At 45.5% G+C, this 17,162-nt stretch overlaps 1 protein-coding gene across 2 annotated transcripts in view; it reads left to right on the top strand.

Annotated features, from left to right (window-relative positions):
• The first annotated feature begins 13,860 nt into the window (after positions 1-13,860).
• Positions 13,861-17,162, top strand: part of GPD1L (glycerol-3-phosphate dehydrogenase 1 like) — a 65,491-nt gene continuing 62,189 nt past the window's right edge. The window contains exon 1 of one of the 2 annotated variants that reach the window (XM_023192261.1): positions 13,861-14,110. In XM_023192261.1, coding sequence (XP_023048029.1) covers positions 14,064-14,110 — 47 coding nt within the window. In that variant the 5' untranslated portion in view covers positions 13,861-14,063. The remainder of the gene's footprint in view (positions 14,111-17,162) is intronic. The other variant, XM_023192262.1, reaches the window with a different exon arrangement.

Genomic DNA, 17,162 nt, shown 5'->3' with positions numbered 1-17,162 from the left:
TTCTTTCTTTCTTTCTTTCTTTCTTTCTTTCTTTCTTTCTTTCTTTCGATGGAGTTTCACTCTTGTTGCCCAGGAAGGAGTACAATAGCACTATCTCAGCTCACCACAAGCTCTGCCTCCTGGGCTCAAGTGATTCTCCTGCCTCAGCCTCCCGAGTAGCTGGGATTACAGACATGTGCCACCACACCCGGCTAATTTTGTATTTTTACTAGACACAGGGCTTCTTCTTGGAGGTCAGGCTGGTCTTGAACTCCCAACCTCAGGTGATCCACCCACCTCGGCCTCCCAAAATGCTGGGATTACAGGCTGGACCCACCGTGCCCGGCCTCCTTTTGTCTTTTTTTAGTGACTTTGTTTCTGATTTTTAAAAACACTTTATTTGTTTACTTATTTAATCTATTTTGAGGCAAGGTCTATCACCCAGGCTGGAGTATTGTAGTATGACCTCTGCTCACTGCAGCCTCAACCCCCAGGACTCAAGCAATCCTGCCACCTCAGCCCCCTGAGTAGCTGGGACTACAGGTGCATGCCACCACGCCTGGCTAATTTTTGTATTTTTTGTAGAGACAGAGTTTCACCGTGTTTCTCAGGCTGGTCTCGAACTCCTGAGCTCAAGGGATCCTCCCACCCCAGCCCCTAAAGTGCTGGGATTACAGGTGTGCACCACTGCACACGGCCTCTCATCTGTCCTTATGTCTTGAATTATCCTCCAATTTATTGAATTTGCAGTTTCTCAAAAGAACCAATGACTATTTTCATTTTGCCTCCTAACCTTCACCCATGCTGTTCTCTCTGCTTCAAACACTCTTCCCCCAGTTAATTCCTACTCATCCTTCAATTCAGATGTCCAGAAAGTCTTACCTGACACCTTGGGTCCAGGTTGCTGCCCCTCCCATCGGTTCCGGCATCCCTCATCTCTCATCAGAAGAGCATAAAGGTGGATACTTGTGAAGAAACCTGCTTTGTTCTTTATCTAGTCTCCCCTCTGGACTGTAAGTTCCATGAGGGCAGGGACTTTGTTTTGTTCAACATTGTGTCCTTAGCTCCTGGCACATAGTAGGAGTTCAGTAACTACATGTTGAATAAACAATGAAAAAGACAAACTAAAAACCAAGTTCAGGCTGGACACAGGGGCTCACGCCTGTAATACCAGCACTTTGGAAGGCCAAGGCGGGCAGATAACTTGAGGTCAGGAGTTCAAGACCGGCCTGGCCAACATGGTGAAACCCCATCTCTACTAAAAATACAACAATTAGCCGGGCATGGTGGCGGGCGCCTGTAATCCCAGCTACCGGGGAGGCTGAGGCAGAAGAATCGCTTGAACCTAGGAGTCAGAGGTTGCAGTGAGCTGAGATTGTGCCACTGCACTCCAGCCTGGGTGACAGAGGGAGACTCCATCTCAAAAACAAAACAAAACAAACAAACAAACAAACAAAAAAACCACAGAAAACCAAGTTCAGGTGGATATTTGACTTTTAATCAAGCAAAAACTGGATAGATATGCCTTTCTCTGGTCAGTTACAGTCCTAAGTCTGGTAAATTCATCTTTAAAACTCCCAAGTTCTCCAAGTGATCCAAGTTGGCTGACACCCCAGACATAATCTATAATAATACACAGTGCTGGGCTAAGAGCTGGCTTCTAAATCAAAGAGGATTATGGTAGTGTGGTTTGTAAAAGAAGCAACAAATTTTCACACTGTCCCAATTTAAGGAACTGATGAAAGCATGCAGTTGCTGGATAAAACCTGGTACACAGACCTCCTGGATAATGTAATAAACTTTGATGTGAACAGATTACAATTGACACCTGCTACTGCTAAGTGCCTGGGGCTCTATTCGGGTCTTTCAAGCAGCCAAATCTGCCTTTTATCCATTATGTCTCTATTCCCCAAGGAGGTGAGATAAAAGCCAATGTAAGTTTCCAGAAGGAGGCATTGTTTTCTTCTGCCAAAAATCTGTAATTTATCACTGGACTGTCAATAACAATATTGAAGACGGATAATTGCATTTGAAATCAGCTATACCCAGAACAAATGTCACCACCAGAGATTGTATGGTGTGTAATGAGGAAGCAAAGCTGTGACATATGTGGGGTAAGGCAGAATAGATAAAATGTTTCTCTACGGTGGTCCAAGTGTATGTTTTACTTGGAATTAGAGGGGAAAATCTAACCAATATCAGCCTGTGAATAAGTTTTCAGTGTCACAGAGAAATAAGAAAAATAAAGACTTTGGGGGAGTGTTTTCCAAAAAGCTAAGTTTTTTTCTTTTAAGTTTTCATATGTGCATCCTTTTCTTATGTTGACTGACATTTTTAATGCCAAATGACATCTAGTGAAAAAGCAAGTAACTGAACAATGTGCATAACATACGAATTAAAAACAAGAGGAGCCAGGCGCAGTGGTTCACACTTGTAATCCCAGCACTTTGAAAGGCTGAGGCGGGCGGATCTCTTGAGCCCAGGAGTTCGAGACCAGCCTGGGCAGCATGGTGAAACTTCATCTCTATAAAAAACTTTAAAAAAGTGGCCAGGTGTGGTGGCTCGCACCTGTAAGTCGCAGCTATTCGGAAGGATGAGGAGAGAGGATCAATTGCTTGAGCCTAGGAGGTCAAGGCTGCTGTGAGCCATGTTTGTGCCTGGGCACTCCAGCCAGGGCAACAGAGAGAAACTCTGTCTCAAAAACAAAAAAAAGAGAGAGGGAAAAAAAATGTATGTGTATATGTGTGGGATATTCTTGGAAGGATACACAAAGAAATTGGGATTGAGAAAAAGGTTTCTTCAAAGGAGGAAATTGGGCATCTGCTGGAAAAGAAAGGAATTTCACTGTATACCTCTTTAAGACTTTTGGGTTTTGAACTATTTGGATGCATTAATTATTCAAAAGATATGTTAAATAAAGTAAGATTAATAAGATGAATTAAAATAAGATGAATTAAAATGGTAATAGGATATGGCAATAGCTTGTGTCCTTATTTGGAAAAAATGGACAATTCTCTGTCAGACATCAAAAAAATTAAAAATATTTTAACCTGTAAAATCCTGAAGTCCTATTTTTAAAAATAAATCTCTAACACACTGATATTCAGCAAATATCTTCTCATTTTAGTTCAAGAAGGTTCATGTGTCAGTTTGTCCCATCACTGGCGATGACTTTGACCATGTGGCTAAGGTGGTGTCAGTCAGTTTCCTCTACAGTAAAGTTATTGTTTTATCCTTTGTAAACAATTTATGTGGACACTTTGATGCTAAGTAAATATCCTGTCCCACATCAGACTTTCGTCACTATTGTTAGCATCCATTGATGATTGCCTAGAGCCTTCATTCTTTCCATATTTATGGGTTGACATTCGACTTGTCTGCCTTGTTCACTTGTTTCCCTTCTGCCTTGTTTGTTTACTTGTTTCTTTGAATTGGCATAGGCTCATGAACTTTTATTCAAAGAGTTTACATTCATAACAATTATTATTAATTTTAATGTGTGCATTGACTCAGATTTGCCTAGTGGGAAATCCTTTTTTTTTTTTTTAATACCATGGACCACAAGACCCTGCTATTTAATCTGGGCTGACTGTGTCTCTGACTGAAATGCTCCTCTCTCTCATACTTACTTATTAATTATAGTTTTCTGTTCCTCAAATATGCAGGCTCTGCACTGCCTCGGGGCCTTCACACTGGCGGTCCCCCTCCCTGGAGTTCTCTTCTGCCCACCTTCCCGTGGCAGGCTCCTTCCATGTATTCAGATGTCTCCTTCTCAGAGAACTTTTCTGGGACCATCTCGTCTAATATAAGACTAATCCCTTGGCTGGGCGCGTGGCTTACACCTGTAATCCCAACACTTTGGGAGGCTGAGGCAGGTGGATCACGAGGTCAGGAGTTCGAGACCAGCCTGGCCAACATGGTGAAACCCCACCTCTACTAAAAATACAAAAATTAGCCGGGCATAGTGGCGGGTGCCTATAATCCAGCAACTCGGGAGGCTGAAGCAGGAGAATCGCTTGAAACCGGAAGGCAGATGTTGCAGTGAGCCTAGATCACGCCACTGCACTCCAGCCTGGACAATAAGAGTGAAACTCCATCTCAGAAGAAAAGAAAAGACTAATTTCTCTCTCACTCTTACTCTCACTGTCCTCATTCTCTTTTGTATTTTATTTTATTTATCTTTTGAGACAGGGTCTTGCTCTGTCTGGAGTGCAGTGGCACAATCATAGCTCACTGCAACCTCAAAATGTTGGGTTCAAGGGATCCCCTTGCCTCAGCCTCCCAAGTAGCTGGAATCACAGCTACTCAAGAGATTCTCCTGCTGGGATTACAGGTATGAACCATCGTACCTGGCCTCTCCTGTATTTCAGATATCTGCCTCTCTACTGGCTCCTCCCCAGGACTAGTTCAACATATTCTAGCCTCCTCCACATGATGTAAAACAAACAATAACAAAAAACCTAAAATTATTTCGCTACTCTTTACTTTTGCCTCTCCTCTTCCTCATGTCCCTATCTCTCATTTTCTCACAGCCAAAACTTCTAGAAAATACTGTCTACTGCTGCAGTTTGAATGTTTGTGTCTTTTCCAAAATTCATGTTGAAACTTAATCCCCAATTTGATAGTATTAAGGGGTGGGGCCTTTAGGAGGTGATTAAGTCACGAGGGCTCTAATTGGGAGTTATGACTTTATTTGTTTATTTGAGACAGACTCTTGCTTTGTTGCCCAGGCTGGAGTGCAGTGGCACAATCACTGAAGCCTTAACCTCCTGCCCTCAGGGGAGCCTCCCACCTCAGCCTGCCAAGTAGCTGGGGATATAGGTGTGCACCGCCATGCCCAGCTATTTTTTACATTTTTTTGTAGAGACAAGGTCTTGCCAAGTGGTCCAGGCTGGTTTCGAACTCCTGGGCTCAAGCGATCCTCCCATGATTTACTCCCAAAGTGCTGGGATTATAGGCATGAATCACAGCACCTGGCCAGATTATGACTTCATAAAATGGCTACAAGGGCTACAGGGAATTAGGCCCTTTTTTTTTTCTCCCCTCTGCTCTTCCATCACGTGAGGACAAGCAAGAAGACCTTTACCAGACACTGAATGCCAGCACCTTGACCTGGGACTTTCCGGACATAAATTTCTGGGCTGGCCTCAGTGGCTCATGCCTGTAATCCCAGCACTTTGGGAGGCCAAGGCAGGCAGATCACTTAAAGCCAAGAGTTTGAGACCAGCCTGGCCAACATGGTGAAACCCTGTCTCTACTAAAAATACAAAAATAGCCAGGCATAATGGTACAAGCCTGCAATCCTAGCTACTCAGGAGGCTGAAGCACGAGAACCACTTGAACCTGGGAGGTGGAGGTTGCAGTGAGCCAAGATCCTGCCATTGCACTCCAGCCTGGGTGACAGAGGTAGACTCTGTCTCAAAACAAAGCAAACAAACAAACAAACAAAATTCTGTTCTTTATAAATTGTCTAGTCTCAGGGATTTTGTTATAGCAGCACAAACAGACTAAGATATCTGCACTTGCTCAAGTCTCACTTCCCTACCTTCCATTTATTTATACCTCCACCCACCACACAATGAGTTTATGCTCAGCTCCAAAACTGAAAGTGACTTACTCTGACCAGAGACAGCAAAAAACAGGCCTGTGGTTAGCCCATATATTGCTTTCAAGCAGACTGGAAAAACATTTCCCTTTTTCAAGACACTTGCTTCCATCTATCAGAAAATAGTCATCTTAGGTATACCGATCTGCAATGTCTGCAGTGTGCATGGTGCCTGCTGGTGTTGTGCAGTGTGCTACCTGCACAACCATATGAGGGCCCTACCAACATCCTCCTAGCCCGAAGATACATTACACTTTAGTCCTATCCTTTTTTTGTTTTTTTAAAGACAAGGTCTTGCTGTGTTGCCCAGGCTGGTCTCAAACTCCTGGGATCAAGCAATCTGCCCATCTCAGCCTCCCAAAGTGCTGGGATTACAAGCATAAGCCACTGCACCCAACCCTGGTTTTTATTTGACCACTCTCAACTCCCCTGTGACCACCCTTCCTTCTTGAAATGTTGCCTTCCCTTTGGCAACTGTGATACCACCCAATGTTCTCATCGTTTCTTTCTCATCCTCTCATGCGCCTCTTTGTTAATATTAAGTCCATTCCAGAGTCTGTCCTGGTTTGTCTCCCCATCTCTCTGAGTGATCCCAATCACTTTCATTCAACATTTATTGAGTGCCCACTCCGTGCTAGGCATTGTTCTAGGCACTGACCACTTGCAACTTCTAAGTACATGCTGGTAAATGACAAATGTGTCTATCTCAGGCTCACACATCCAACTGCCTCCCTGAAATCTGAACTTGGATATCAGATGACCTTCCCCAAACTTAACTTGTCTAGAACTGAGTTCATCATCCTTCTCTCTAGATTGGTTTCTCTTCCTGGGTTCCCCATTTTAGCAAATGATATTCATTCAGTTGCCCAAGACTGATAGGTGGAGTCATCCTAGACCCTTTCCTCTCTTGCACCTGAGAAAGTAGTAAGTCTTTTTTTTCTGCTTCCTAGATAGGTCTGAGTTTCAATCACTTGTCTCCATCACTGTTACCACCACACTGGTCTCCATCTCAGTCTAAGCCATTATTATGGCTCTTACAGAACACAGCAGCAGGCTTCTTCCTGGTCTCAGCCTTTGGGCCTTTTCCCTGTGAATTCATCCACAGCATGCTTCCTATGACACAAGACTGATGATGTTAAGCTCCTGCTGAAACCCTATAATTTTTTTTGGCCTTCAGAATTTCAGTTCAAATTTTTCAATATGCTTTATAAGGCCAGCTATAATCAGGTACCTCCTCTACCTCTCTGTTTTTATTTATTTCCATTTCCCCTTTCCCCTCATATTCTGTCACTCATTCATTCTTCCCTCCATCCATATTAAACTCCTCTTAGCTCCTGAACATCCCATTCTTTCTCTAGACTCTGAATTTTGCCTGTGCTGTTCCCTCTGCATGGAACAGTTCATTGGCTGCTCTCCCACCCCTTTACCTTGCCGATGCCACCTTTACTTCACGCTTCAGCAGAGATCTTACTTTATCTAGGAAGCCTTCTTAAACTCCCAAATCTGGGACAAGGGTCTTTTTCTGAGCTGCCATAGTAAGTTGGTACCATTTAACACACTAGGGTGCTTCCGTGTTCATTGGTCTACATCTTCCTTTAAATATAAGCATCTAAGAGGGCAGGAACCTTGCTTCTCTTGAGTGTTTGTTTTTGAGACAGACTCTCACTCTGTCATCCAGGCTGGAGTGAAATGGCACAATCTCAGCTGACTGCAACCTCCACCTCCTGGGGTCAAGTGATTCTCCTGCCCCAGCCTCCTGAATAGCTGGGACTACAGGCATGCACCACCACACCTGGCTTTTTTATTTTTCTTAGAGATGGGGACTTGCCCAGGCTGGTCTCGAACTCCTGAGTTCAAGTGATCCGCCCACCTCAGCCTCCCAAAGTACTAGGATTACAGGTGTGAGCCACCTCACCCAGCTCTTATTTAATATTTAATTCTTGGGACCTAGCACAGTGGCCAGCATATAGTAGGTGCTCAGCAAGTACATGTAGAATAAATGAACAGTTGATAAGTGCAGGATATGAATCCAAAAATTCTGGTACTGGCTCACCACTGGACCCTTGGAAAGTGTTTTTTAGTGTTGCTGTACCTTAGTGTGCTCACTTGTAATACGAATATATAATATAGGGCATGGCAATGGCAATTTTAAAACACAATCCCCAAATTCTTTGGCACTTCTTTTAATGAGAGGTAGAGCCTATGTCCCTTCCTTTAGAATTTGGGCTCTGTAATTTTTTGATTAAAACAAAAGTGATGTCATGGCCATTTCTGGACTCAAGTCTTAAGAAATTAGCAATTTCTGTTTTGTTTTTCTTGTGATGCTTCCTTGCAGAATGCAGGCACTATGCCATGGAGAAGCAGCTCCAGAGAAGCCCATGCAGAGGATTCCAGCCTCCAGCCCTCAGCTTCCACCAAGCTCCCAGGCAGCAACAGGCACAACTTGGCAGCCATTTTGGCCTCCATCTTGCTCTATCCAAGCAAGACATCTTGGAAGTGGATCTTCCAGCCCCATTTGAACATCCACCCCCATGTAATATTCCAGAGATAAAGAAATGTTGTTTTAAGATCTACGTTTTGGGATGGTTTGTTATGCAACAAGCAATAATCAGGACAGATTTTTGTACTCAAAAGTGGAGTACTGATGACACCATAACACACAGCACTGGCTTTGGGACTGGGCAGCAGATATAAGCCAGAAACGCCTCTGGGAGCATGTTAGTAATGGTGTAGGAGACTGGGAGTGAGGACTTAAAGTGAGGGAAATGCTATCCACAGAGAGGAAAGGGGACTCCAGTTACATAGAAAAGTTTGACAACACTGTTGCCATTGCCTTCTGTAATGTGGAAAATAAAAAGTGCACTTCATGAACTCAGTGACCTTGCTAAGGAGATTTCTGGGCTGAGTTTCCAAAGTGCTACCTGATTTTTACCTGGCTAGCTAGTGGCACCTCTTTCTACCACAATGCATGAACCAGTCATGTTGTTAAAGACATTGTCTCCATGCATGAAATTATGTACACCCTATGCCAAGCTTGTCCAACCCATAGCCTATGGACCACATGCAGCCCAACACAAATTTGTAAACTTTCTTAAAGCATTATGAGATTTTTTTTGCAAGTTGTTTTTGTTTTGTTTTGTTTTGATTTTTTGTTTGTTTTTTAGCTCATCAGCTATCATTAGTGTTAGGGTGTTTTATGTGTGGCCCAAGACAGTTCTTCTTCCAATGTGGCCCAGGGAAGCGAAGAGGTTGGACACCCCTGCCCTAAGCCTTCTCCAGGTCCCCAAAGTGTTGGCACTGTCACAATGACAATGGCTAACCTTTTGTCTTCCAGGCTATTCAACCCTTTGGAGAAGGTGGCACACAGAAGACTAACATTGTTGGCACTGTCATCTTAGACAAAAGAGTGGGACTGGTAGAAGATCAGCTATCTCAAAATTGGAAAGCAGGTCACTAGTTCCTATCCACTGTGGTTGGTTTGGCTTTCTTCACTCCTCTGTACTGTGGATTCTCCTTTCGCCTGTGATTTTCATTAAACAGCTACACAAAAATAATTTAATATGTGCAAAATGTGTAAATAACTAACCCTGCCCTTCACCATATCCACGATCCTCCATTTTGTGGGTTTCCTTTCCTTGTTTTCCTCTACAGTTTCACTACATGTGAATCCCTAGTGATAGATTTATTTTTGCTTGTTTCTGAACTAACAGAAATGGGATCTCACTGTATGTATTCTCCCGGAACTTGCTTTATTTTCTCAACATTAGGTTCATAAATTTCACCTATTTGTTTTTTGTCTTAATCTTTGTAACCAGTCTATAAAACCAAATGAGTATCCTCTCTGTCTGTTCTCACACAATGTGTTGTGCATATCAGGTCACCAATAAACACTGTAGGATGATGCTGGACAGGATATGTCCACAGTGTTGGGAGAAAAGCTGAGTATTGGTAAAGAAGCTGAGGCAGGGCTTGGAACATGTCCAGGGTCCAGGGTATAAAACCCCTTGTGGCCTTTGGAATGGGTCTAGACTTGCTGGCTCCTTTCTCCCATTATCTCAAGTAGCCATATGTTTCAAAGAAAATGCTAAATGTCACAGCTGTAGCTCATTTGCTTGATACACTGCTTCCTTTCAACCCCCACATCCTCACCACCTGTTTCTTTGTTTTATCAGCAATAAATAGCGTGGGCTCCCAGAGCTCAGGGCCTTTGCAGCCTACATACTAGCATTGGCCCCCTGGTCCCACTTTCTCTCTTGTCTTTTCTCATTCCTTTGACTCTGTTGGACTTTGTATCCCCCATGGCCTGGTGTTGGGTCTGATCACCCCAACACACAGAATAGCTGGGTAGCTCACATTCATGCAAATGTAGTTGTAATATTCAGGAATAAGAGTTTCCAGAGAAGGTACAAAACTTATAAGTAGCCCCAAAAAAATTAAAAAAAAAAAAAAAAAAAAAAAAAAAAAAAAAAACTTTTAGGTGGCTAGGAGTGGTGGCTCTTGCCTATAATCCCAGCACTTTGAGAGGCCAAGGCAGGAAGATTGCCTGAGGCCAGGAGTTCAAGATCAGCCTGAGCAACATAGCAAGACCCTCTTTCTACCAAAAAACCCCCTTTTTAAAAATAAACTAAAAACTTTTAGGCAACTGCTAAAAATGAATAATTTGGTGTAAAGGAGACAGAGCAGGGACCCCTCTTAAAGGCCTGTGGATCTCCCAAGCATGGAAATAATAGAAAATCTTGAGTTCATTCAAGGGAAATTCCAGGCACCTACCCAGCCTTGAGAAGTAAATGAGCAAATTAATAAGCAAGAAGGTAACAGTAACTTAAAACAATAGCCAAGGCTGGGCACAGTGGCTCACGCCTGTAATCTCAGCACTTTTGGAAGGCTAAGGTCAGCAGATCACTTGAGCTCAGGGGTTCAAGACCAGCCTGGGCAACATGGCAAAACCCCGTCTCTACAAAAGATACAAAAATTAGCATTGTGACATGTACCTGTAGTCCCAACTACTTAAGAGGCTGAGGGAGAGGATCACTTGAGTTGGGAGGCAGAGGTTGCAGTGAGCTGAGATTGTGCCACTGCACTCCAGCTTGGATGACAGAGCAAGACTCTACCAAAAAAAAAAAAAAAAAAAAAAAAAACCAAGGAAGTTAGAGTCTGAAGATGGTCCCTATAGAAACTAATGATGCATCTTAACATATGTCCCTGAGTTGTTTTTTAGAAACCCAGACCCTCACCAAATGTATCCACTGGCATGTAGACCTCAGATAAGGAGGAACTGAGGATTGAACTCTGACCACTGTTCTTTGTTCTAAATGTCTTCCAGAGGGGCTTAAAAGTCATGCCTGCAAATCAAAACTAACATTCTCTTTTTTCTTTCGTTTATTTTTTCTTTTTGGAGATAGTGTCTCATTCTGTTGCCCAGGCTGGAGTGCAGTTGCACAATCATGGCTCACTGCAACCTCCACCTTCCAGGCCCAAGTAATCCTCCCACCTCAGTCTCCCAAGTAGCTGGAACCACAGGTCTGTGCCAACATGGTCAGCTAATTTTAAAATTATTTTTGTAGAGATGGGGTCTCCCTATACTGCCTGGGCTGAGAACTAATGTTCTTTTCTGCTGACCCCAAATTTTTAGACAAAGTTTTATTTAAAGTTCCTTAACCAATTGCAAAAAAGAAAATCTCTGATTCACCTATGACCTGTGGGTCCCCCCCGCCACCTTTGAGATGTCCTGCCTTTTTAGGTCAAACCAATGTGTAGCTCCACGTATTGATTTATGACTTTACCTGTAACCTCTGCCCCACGCACCTTTATTTTACTTTTTATTTTTGAGACAGGATCTCGCTCTTTTGTTCAGGCTGGAGTGCAGTGGCACAATTACAGTTCACTGCAACCTCGACATCCTAGGCTCAAGTAATCCCCTCATCTCAGCCTATCCCGACTAGCTGGGACACGCAGCTGATTTTAACTTTCTATAGAGACAGGGTATGTGTTATCCAGACTGGTCTTGAACTCCTGAACTCAAGCAATCTTCCTGCCCCGCCTCCCAAAGTGTTGAGATTACAGGTGTGAGCCACCGCGCCTGGCCCCCAACTGCCTTTAAAAACCCTTACTTGCCAGCCATCAAGGAGGAGCTACCTGATTCTCCTTGCTTGGTGCCCTACAGATAAACACCCTTCTTTCTCCCTCTGCAAACCTTGGTGTGGGTATTTGGCCTTACTGTACCAGACGAAGGGATCCTAGTTCAGTCAGACAATATAAATATTTGCAGTGTATGTATACTACCCAAGTACATGACTTCATTATTCAATTTGACAAATGCATTCTGTTACACAAATACAGAAAAGATTAATAAAGCTTGACTAGCCCATCTTTTCCATTATCCCTGCATGTATCTTTGCATTATTGCAAATAATTGAGAACAAACCATTGGTGAGGGGATAGAAAGACTGCTCTGGCTCACCAGCTCCTTTTAAGTATTTTCTTAAGCAAATATCATAAGTAACACAAATAACTATTTCATTCAGTGTAGAGAACAAAGCAAAAATAACAATTCTCTGAGCATCAAACTAATAGGCTTAGTATTATTATTATTATTTTTTTTTTGAAATGGAGTTTCGCTCTTGTCCCCCAGGCTGGAGTGCAGTGGCAAGATCTCAGCTTACTGCAACCTCCACTTCACAGGTTCAAGCGATTCTCCTGTGTCTCAGCTTCCCGAGTAGCTAGGATTACAGGCATCCGCCACCATGCCTGGCTAATTTTTTGTATTTTCAGTAGAGACGGGGTTTCACCAAGTTGGGCAGACTGGTCTCGAACTCCCAACCTCAGGTGATCTGCCTACCTCGGCCTCCTAAAGTGCTGGGGTTATAGGCGTGAGCCATGGTGCCCAGCCTAGGCTTAGTTTTTTTTGTAGGTACTAGAGTATTTGTTTCTTTAGCCAAAATCCACTGATATTTTAGTCTTCTGGTTCTCAATCTTGGCTTCCTGTTGCAATTACCTCTTGAACTTTAAAAAATTCTGCTCCAGCCCGGGCAACAGAGGGAGACTGTCTCAAAAAATATATAAGTCAATAAATAAACAAACATGCTGATGCCTGGATCCCACCCTGGGACATTCTGATGTAACTGGCCTGCAAATGGTGCCTGAGCATGGGGATTTTTTAAAGCCCCAGTGACTCTAATATGCAGCAGACTTTGAGAACCACTGGTTTAAAGGACTTTGCCTTACTCTGACAGTGTCTAGCACAGTGCCTGGCAGAGACTGATGCTCAGAATGAACAAACTAAGGTTCTATTTGTCAAGGAGGGGAGCGTTGTGTTAATCACAAATGCAAACAAACCACAAGCAAGGGATAAGTCAGGCCCTGGGCAAAGACAATGGTAAGGCAATTCCTGCCAGGTAAGTGTGTGAGGGTGACACCCACTGAATGCAAGCTGTTGTTACCTTTTTTCCTTTATTTTTATGTATGTATTTTTTGTTGAGACAGGGTCTCACTGTCCTTCAGTCTGGAGTGCAGTGGCCCTATCCTGGCTCACTGAAGCCTCGACCTCCTGGGCACATTTAATTCTCCCACCTCAGCCTCCTTAGTAGCTAGGACTACAGGTGCGTGCCACCATGCTTGGCTAATTTTTTAAATTTTTGTACAGGGGGGTGGGGCTCCTAATTATGTTGCCCAGGCTGGTCTCGAACTCCTGGGCTCAAGTGATCCTCCTGACTCGGCCTCCAAAAGTGCTGGGATTACAGGCCTGAGCCACCGCACCAGGTCGTGCTTCTATCTTGACTCTAACTAGAAAAGGTGTCATCCTTGAAATACAGGTATTATCCAGCCAAATTCCAAAGCCCTCTGAAGATCTAAGTTCACTAAGAAGCTCAGAGGTGCCAGGCTGTGTCTTGTTTGTGCAAATGAGGCAGAGGATGACAAGGCAGGGTGGGCACTTCGAGCTCTGCCCCAAGTCTGGTCGGCTTGAGAGTCAACCTAGGAGCCTCTCTCCGCTCCAAATGGGAATGTGGCAGCCCTTCCCGCGTAGGGAAAAAGGAGCGTGTAGGGGGCACCACGGCGAGATGGTCGGGTCTGCTCCACCCATCAGGATGGAGTGCAGCCTCCACCGAGAACCAGGGGCTGGAGTCGCTGCTCAGTGGCCCAGGCCTGCACGTGGCGCGGCGGGAGCTGCTGTCTAGGGCCGCGCAGCGACAGCGGATGAGGACTACATGTCCCGACGTGCCTCGGGCAGGGTGGGGCGGTGCCGGAGCGGGGCCGGGAGGCAGGCCAGGGCCAGGCGTGCGCAGTGGTTCTTGGGAGTGGTGAAACGGGTCCTGCCCGGCTGTCAGCTGTGGCCCCCGGAGCCGGGCGGGGGTGGCCGCGACCATTGGCGGAGAGGCGAACGGGGCGGGGCCGCCGCCAGCCGCTGCGGGCAAGGCTGAGCAGGCAGAGGTGGGCAGCCGGCCAGGGCAGCACGGTCCGGGCGGCTACATTCGGCCTGGCCATGGCAGCGGCGCCCCTGAAAGTGTGCATCGTGGGCTCGGGGAACTGGTGAGCGGCGGCGGGTTGGAGGCCGGGGCTCCGCTTCCAGGAAGCGCCTCTCCCGGGCGGTGAGGGCTGCGCGCCCCATGCTGCGGCGTGGGCACCGGGCACTGCGCGCAGGGAGGCGGGGTGGGCGACCTCGTTGCTAGGCTGGGCACGGTGCGCCCGAGGAGGCCGCACCGGGGCACTCGCTCGGGAGGCGCTGGGCCCGCGTGCGTGCGGGGGACAGCGCGGAGAGAGGGCATCCCGCGCACGCGGGCACCTGTCTGCGCCCTCGTTACTGAGCGCACAGAAGCCACCTGCTTGCCACGCCTGGGTGTTTTGCACAACATCCTAAGGGCTTACTCTGTTCTCCACGGCGGATCTCCTGGGTCAAGGACTTGGAGGAGGCTCGAGCATTCTTACTGCAGTTTCGGTATTGAGGAAACCGAGGCGGAGAGCGCTAAAGGTCTCTTGCTGCCCGGGTCACGGGCGGGGCAGGCTCTACCCTTCAAGGTGCCCGTCTCGCCCCCGCTTCTGATAGGTCCACTATCTTAGGCGCGTCGTATCAGGAAGAAAATCCAAGTTTCAACAGGCCGCTCCCCTGAGGCGTTGAGAATTCTTCCTTGCCGAGATGTTTGCGAAGCTTTGAGACTCTTTGGGGCCTTATTTGACTTTAACATTTTATTGAGCACTTTAGAAATATCAGTTCTTCTAGTACCCTTAATCAAACGTACACTGTGGGATTCTCTGGTGTGTCTGGGTGAATGTAGAGGTGGGGGTGTGAAGGGGGAAGGAAGCAAAGCGTAGCATCTGCTGTTTCTAACCCTTTTCTCATTGCTGTACACTCCTTTCGCCACATTGGAGGGACTGGTGTACAATAGTTAAGAGTGATGATGTCCTTTCAGTGCTCCTGTTTACCGGTTTTTCTGTGGCGTGACAGGCATCAGAAGTGCTGCAGCAGTTGGTCCTTGGTAGTTGGTCTTAGTTTTACTCTTTCAAGACTTGGCCCAGAAAGTACTTATTGAAGGAAACCTCACCTGGTTCTTCACTTTTCCATCCCAGCAAGGCCAGTGGCCTCTCTCTGTGTCCCTATTACTGGCTTGTATCATTGTTTTATAAGGAGTTATTTGATTATCTGTCTCCAACTTTTGAGAAGGGCATCTACCCTAGTGCCTGGCATATGCTAAGTCAATACTAAGACTCTGTTGCCCAGGCGGGACTGCAGTGGTACGATCTTGGCTCACTGCAACCTCCACCTCCCGGATTCAAGCGATTCTTGTGCCTCATCCACTTGAGTAGCTGGGATTACAGGTGTGAGCGACCGCTCCCTGCCTCAAAACTAATTTTTAAAACCATAATGATATTTGATTGAATAATACATTCACATTGTTTAACAACCAGGGCCGGGAGCCGTGGCTTATGCCTGTAATCCCAGCACTTTGGGAGGCTGAGGTGGGCCCAGGAGTTTGAGACTAGCCTGGGCAACATGGTGAAACCCTGCCTCTACAAAAAATAAAATATTAGTTGGGCATGGTGGCACATGCCTGTGGTGCCAGGTACTTGGGATGCTAAGGCAGGAGAATAGCCTGAGCCTGGGAGGCAGAGGTTGCAGTGAGCCGAAATTAGATCGCACCATCGTACTCTAGTCTCAAAAAAGGGAGTGAAACCCTGTCTCAAAAGAACAGAACAAAACAAAAAATAAAAAACAAAAACCAAAGCATACCAAAACCAGTGAAACATCACCCATCCACATTTATCCCCCCTGAATACCTCCTGAAGGAAAACCAGTGTTAGGAATTACTTCTGTCCTTTCTGGAGGAATTCCATGCAAGTGAATGCTTACATATATTCCTTTCCCCCTCCACCCTACGAATACTAGGGTATTGTATACTTTTCTGTGAGCTGCATTTTTCAACCAACAACAGAATGTTCTACGCAACATTTAATAGAGTTGGTACCTTGCTGCTGCAGAGCTTAATTTGGTCTTTCAGCTTGGCTTTGCCAGTTTTAATCTCAAGGTCACTTGAGTGCAGTGTCAGCTCCCCTGTCGGCCCTTGCCGTTTGAAAGGCACCCATTTAGCACATGTTTTTTTAACATTAGTTTTCTATTCTGTAAAATTCCACAGATGACAGCCCCTTTTCCTAATTTGCAAGGTGCAGGACAAGTAACACAGCTCTGCCATGCTGGAACTGGGCCTGGAGCAAGAGTAGTGAAGTGAGCCTCCTGCCCCCTCTGCTGGGATTTGGCTGCCTGCCCATGGCTTCTTCATTCTGGTGTACTTGACTGTTTCCTTGGCCCACTCCAGCCCAGGGAAATGGAGTAGAACTTGGCCAGTGATGCTGAAGCAGAGCAATTGAGAAATGTGCTGATAGTTTGGGCTGGCTGCCTGGCTTCATTAATTATGGGATTAGACGGGAACAATTCTTGGCTTCTGTGTCACTGCCTTGGGTACAGAGATACTCAAGTCCTAGAGAGAGGATCACGACCTCCCCAGAAGGATTCAGGAACTCAGGAACTGGAAACAACATGGAGAAGCCCCAGAGGGATATTCAGCTCTGGTCAGCAGACGTTTGAGTGTTGCCCAGTGTAGATACTGTGGTCTGACCAGGGATGCAGACACAGCTGGACACAGTCCCCGTCCTTAAACAACTTACCTTCAGGTCTGAGATCAGTGAGGGCATGGAAGATAAGACCGAAGGAAATGCCAAGTGGAATGGAATAACTGCTTACATTTTAAATCGTGTTTCTTAAAGCGTGGTCCCAAAACCACTTGTGTCAGAATTACCACTGAAACTAGACTTGCTTAATCATATCCCCTAAGAATGAGTTTTTTTTTTTCTTAAGGAACTTTAGCCTTTTGCCAAATTTAATACAGATCAAGAAGAGATAGACCTAGCCTTCCGGATCTGGTTCTTACCTCAGGAATGTCAGGTTGCTTGAGCAATATTTATACTTGGAACTTTAAGGCAGCTTAGCCTGCTTGTGTAAATAAAAGTGTTTGTCACATATGAGAACTCTCACATGGAGTGCCTCTCCCAAGTCAATTGTCATCAGTTGCAATACAGTTACCAGAATATT

The sequence above is a fragment of the Piliocolobus tephrosceles genome, chromosome 2 (assembly GCF_002776525.5).
Source record: "Piliocolobus tephrosceles isolate RC106 chromosome 2, ASM277652v3, whole genome shotgun sequence".
NCBI classification, from domain to species: Eukaryota; Metazoa; Chordata; class Mammalia; order Primates; family Cercopithecidae; genus Piliocolobus; species Piliocolobus tephrosceles.
This window is presented reverse-complemented; position numbering and strand designations above follow the sequence as displayed.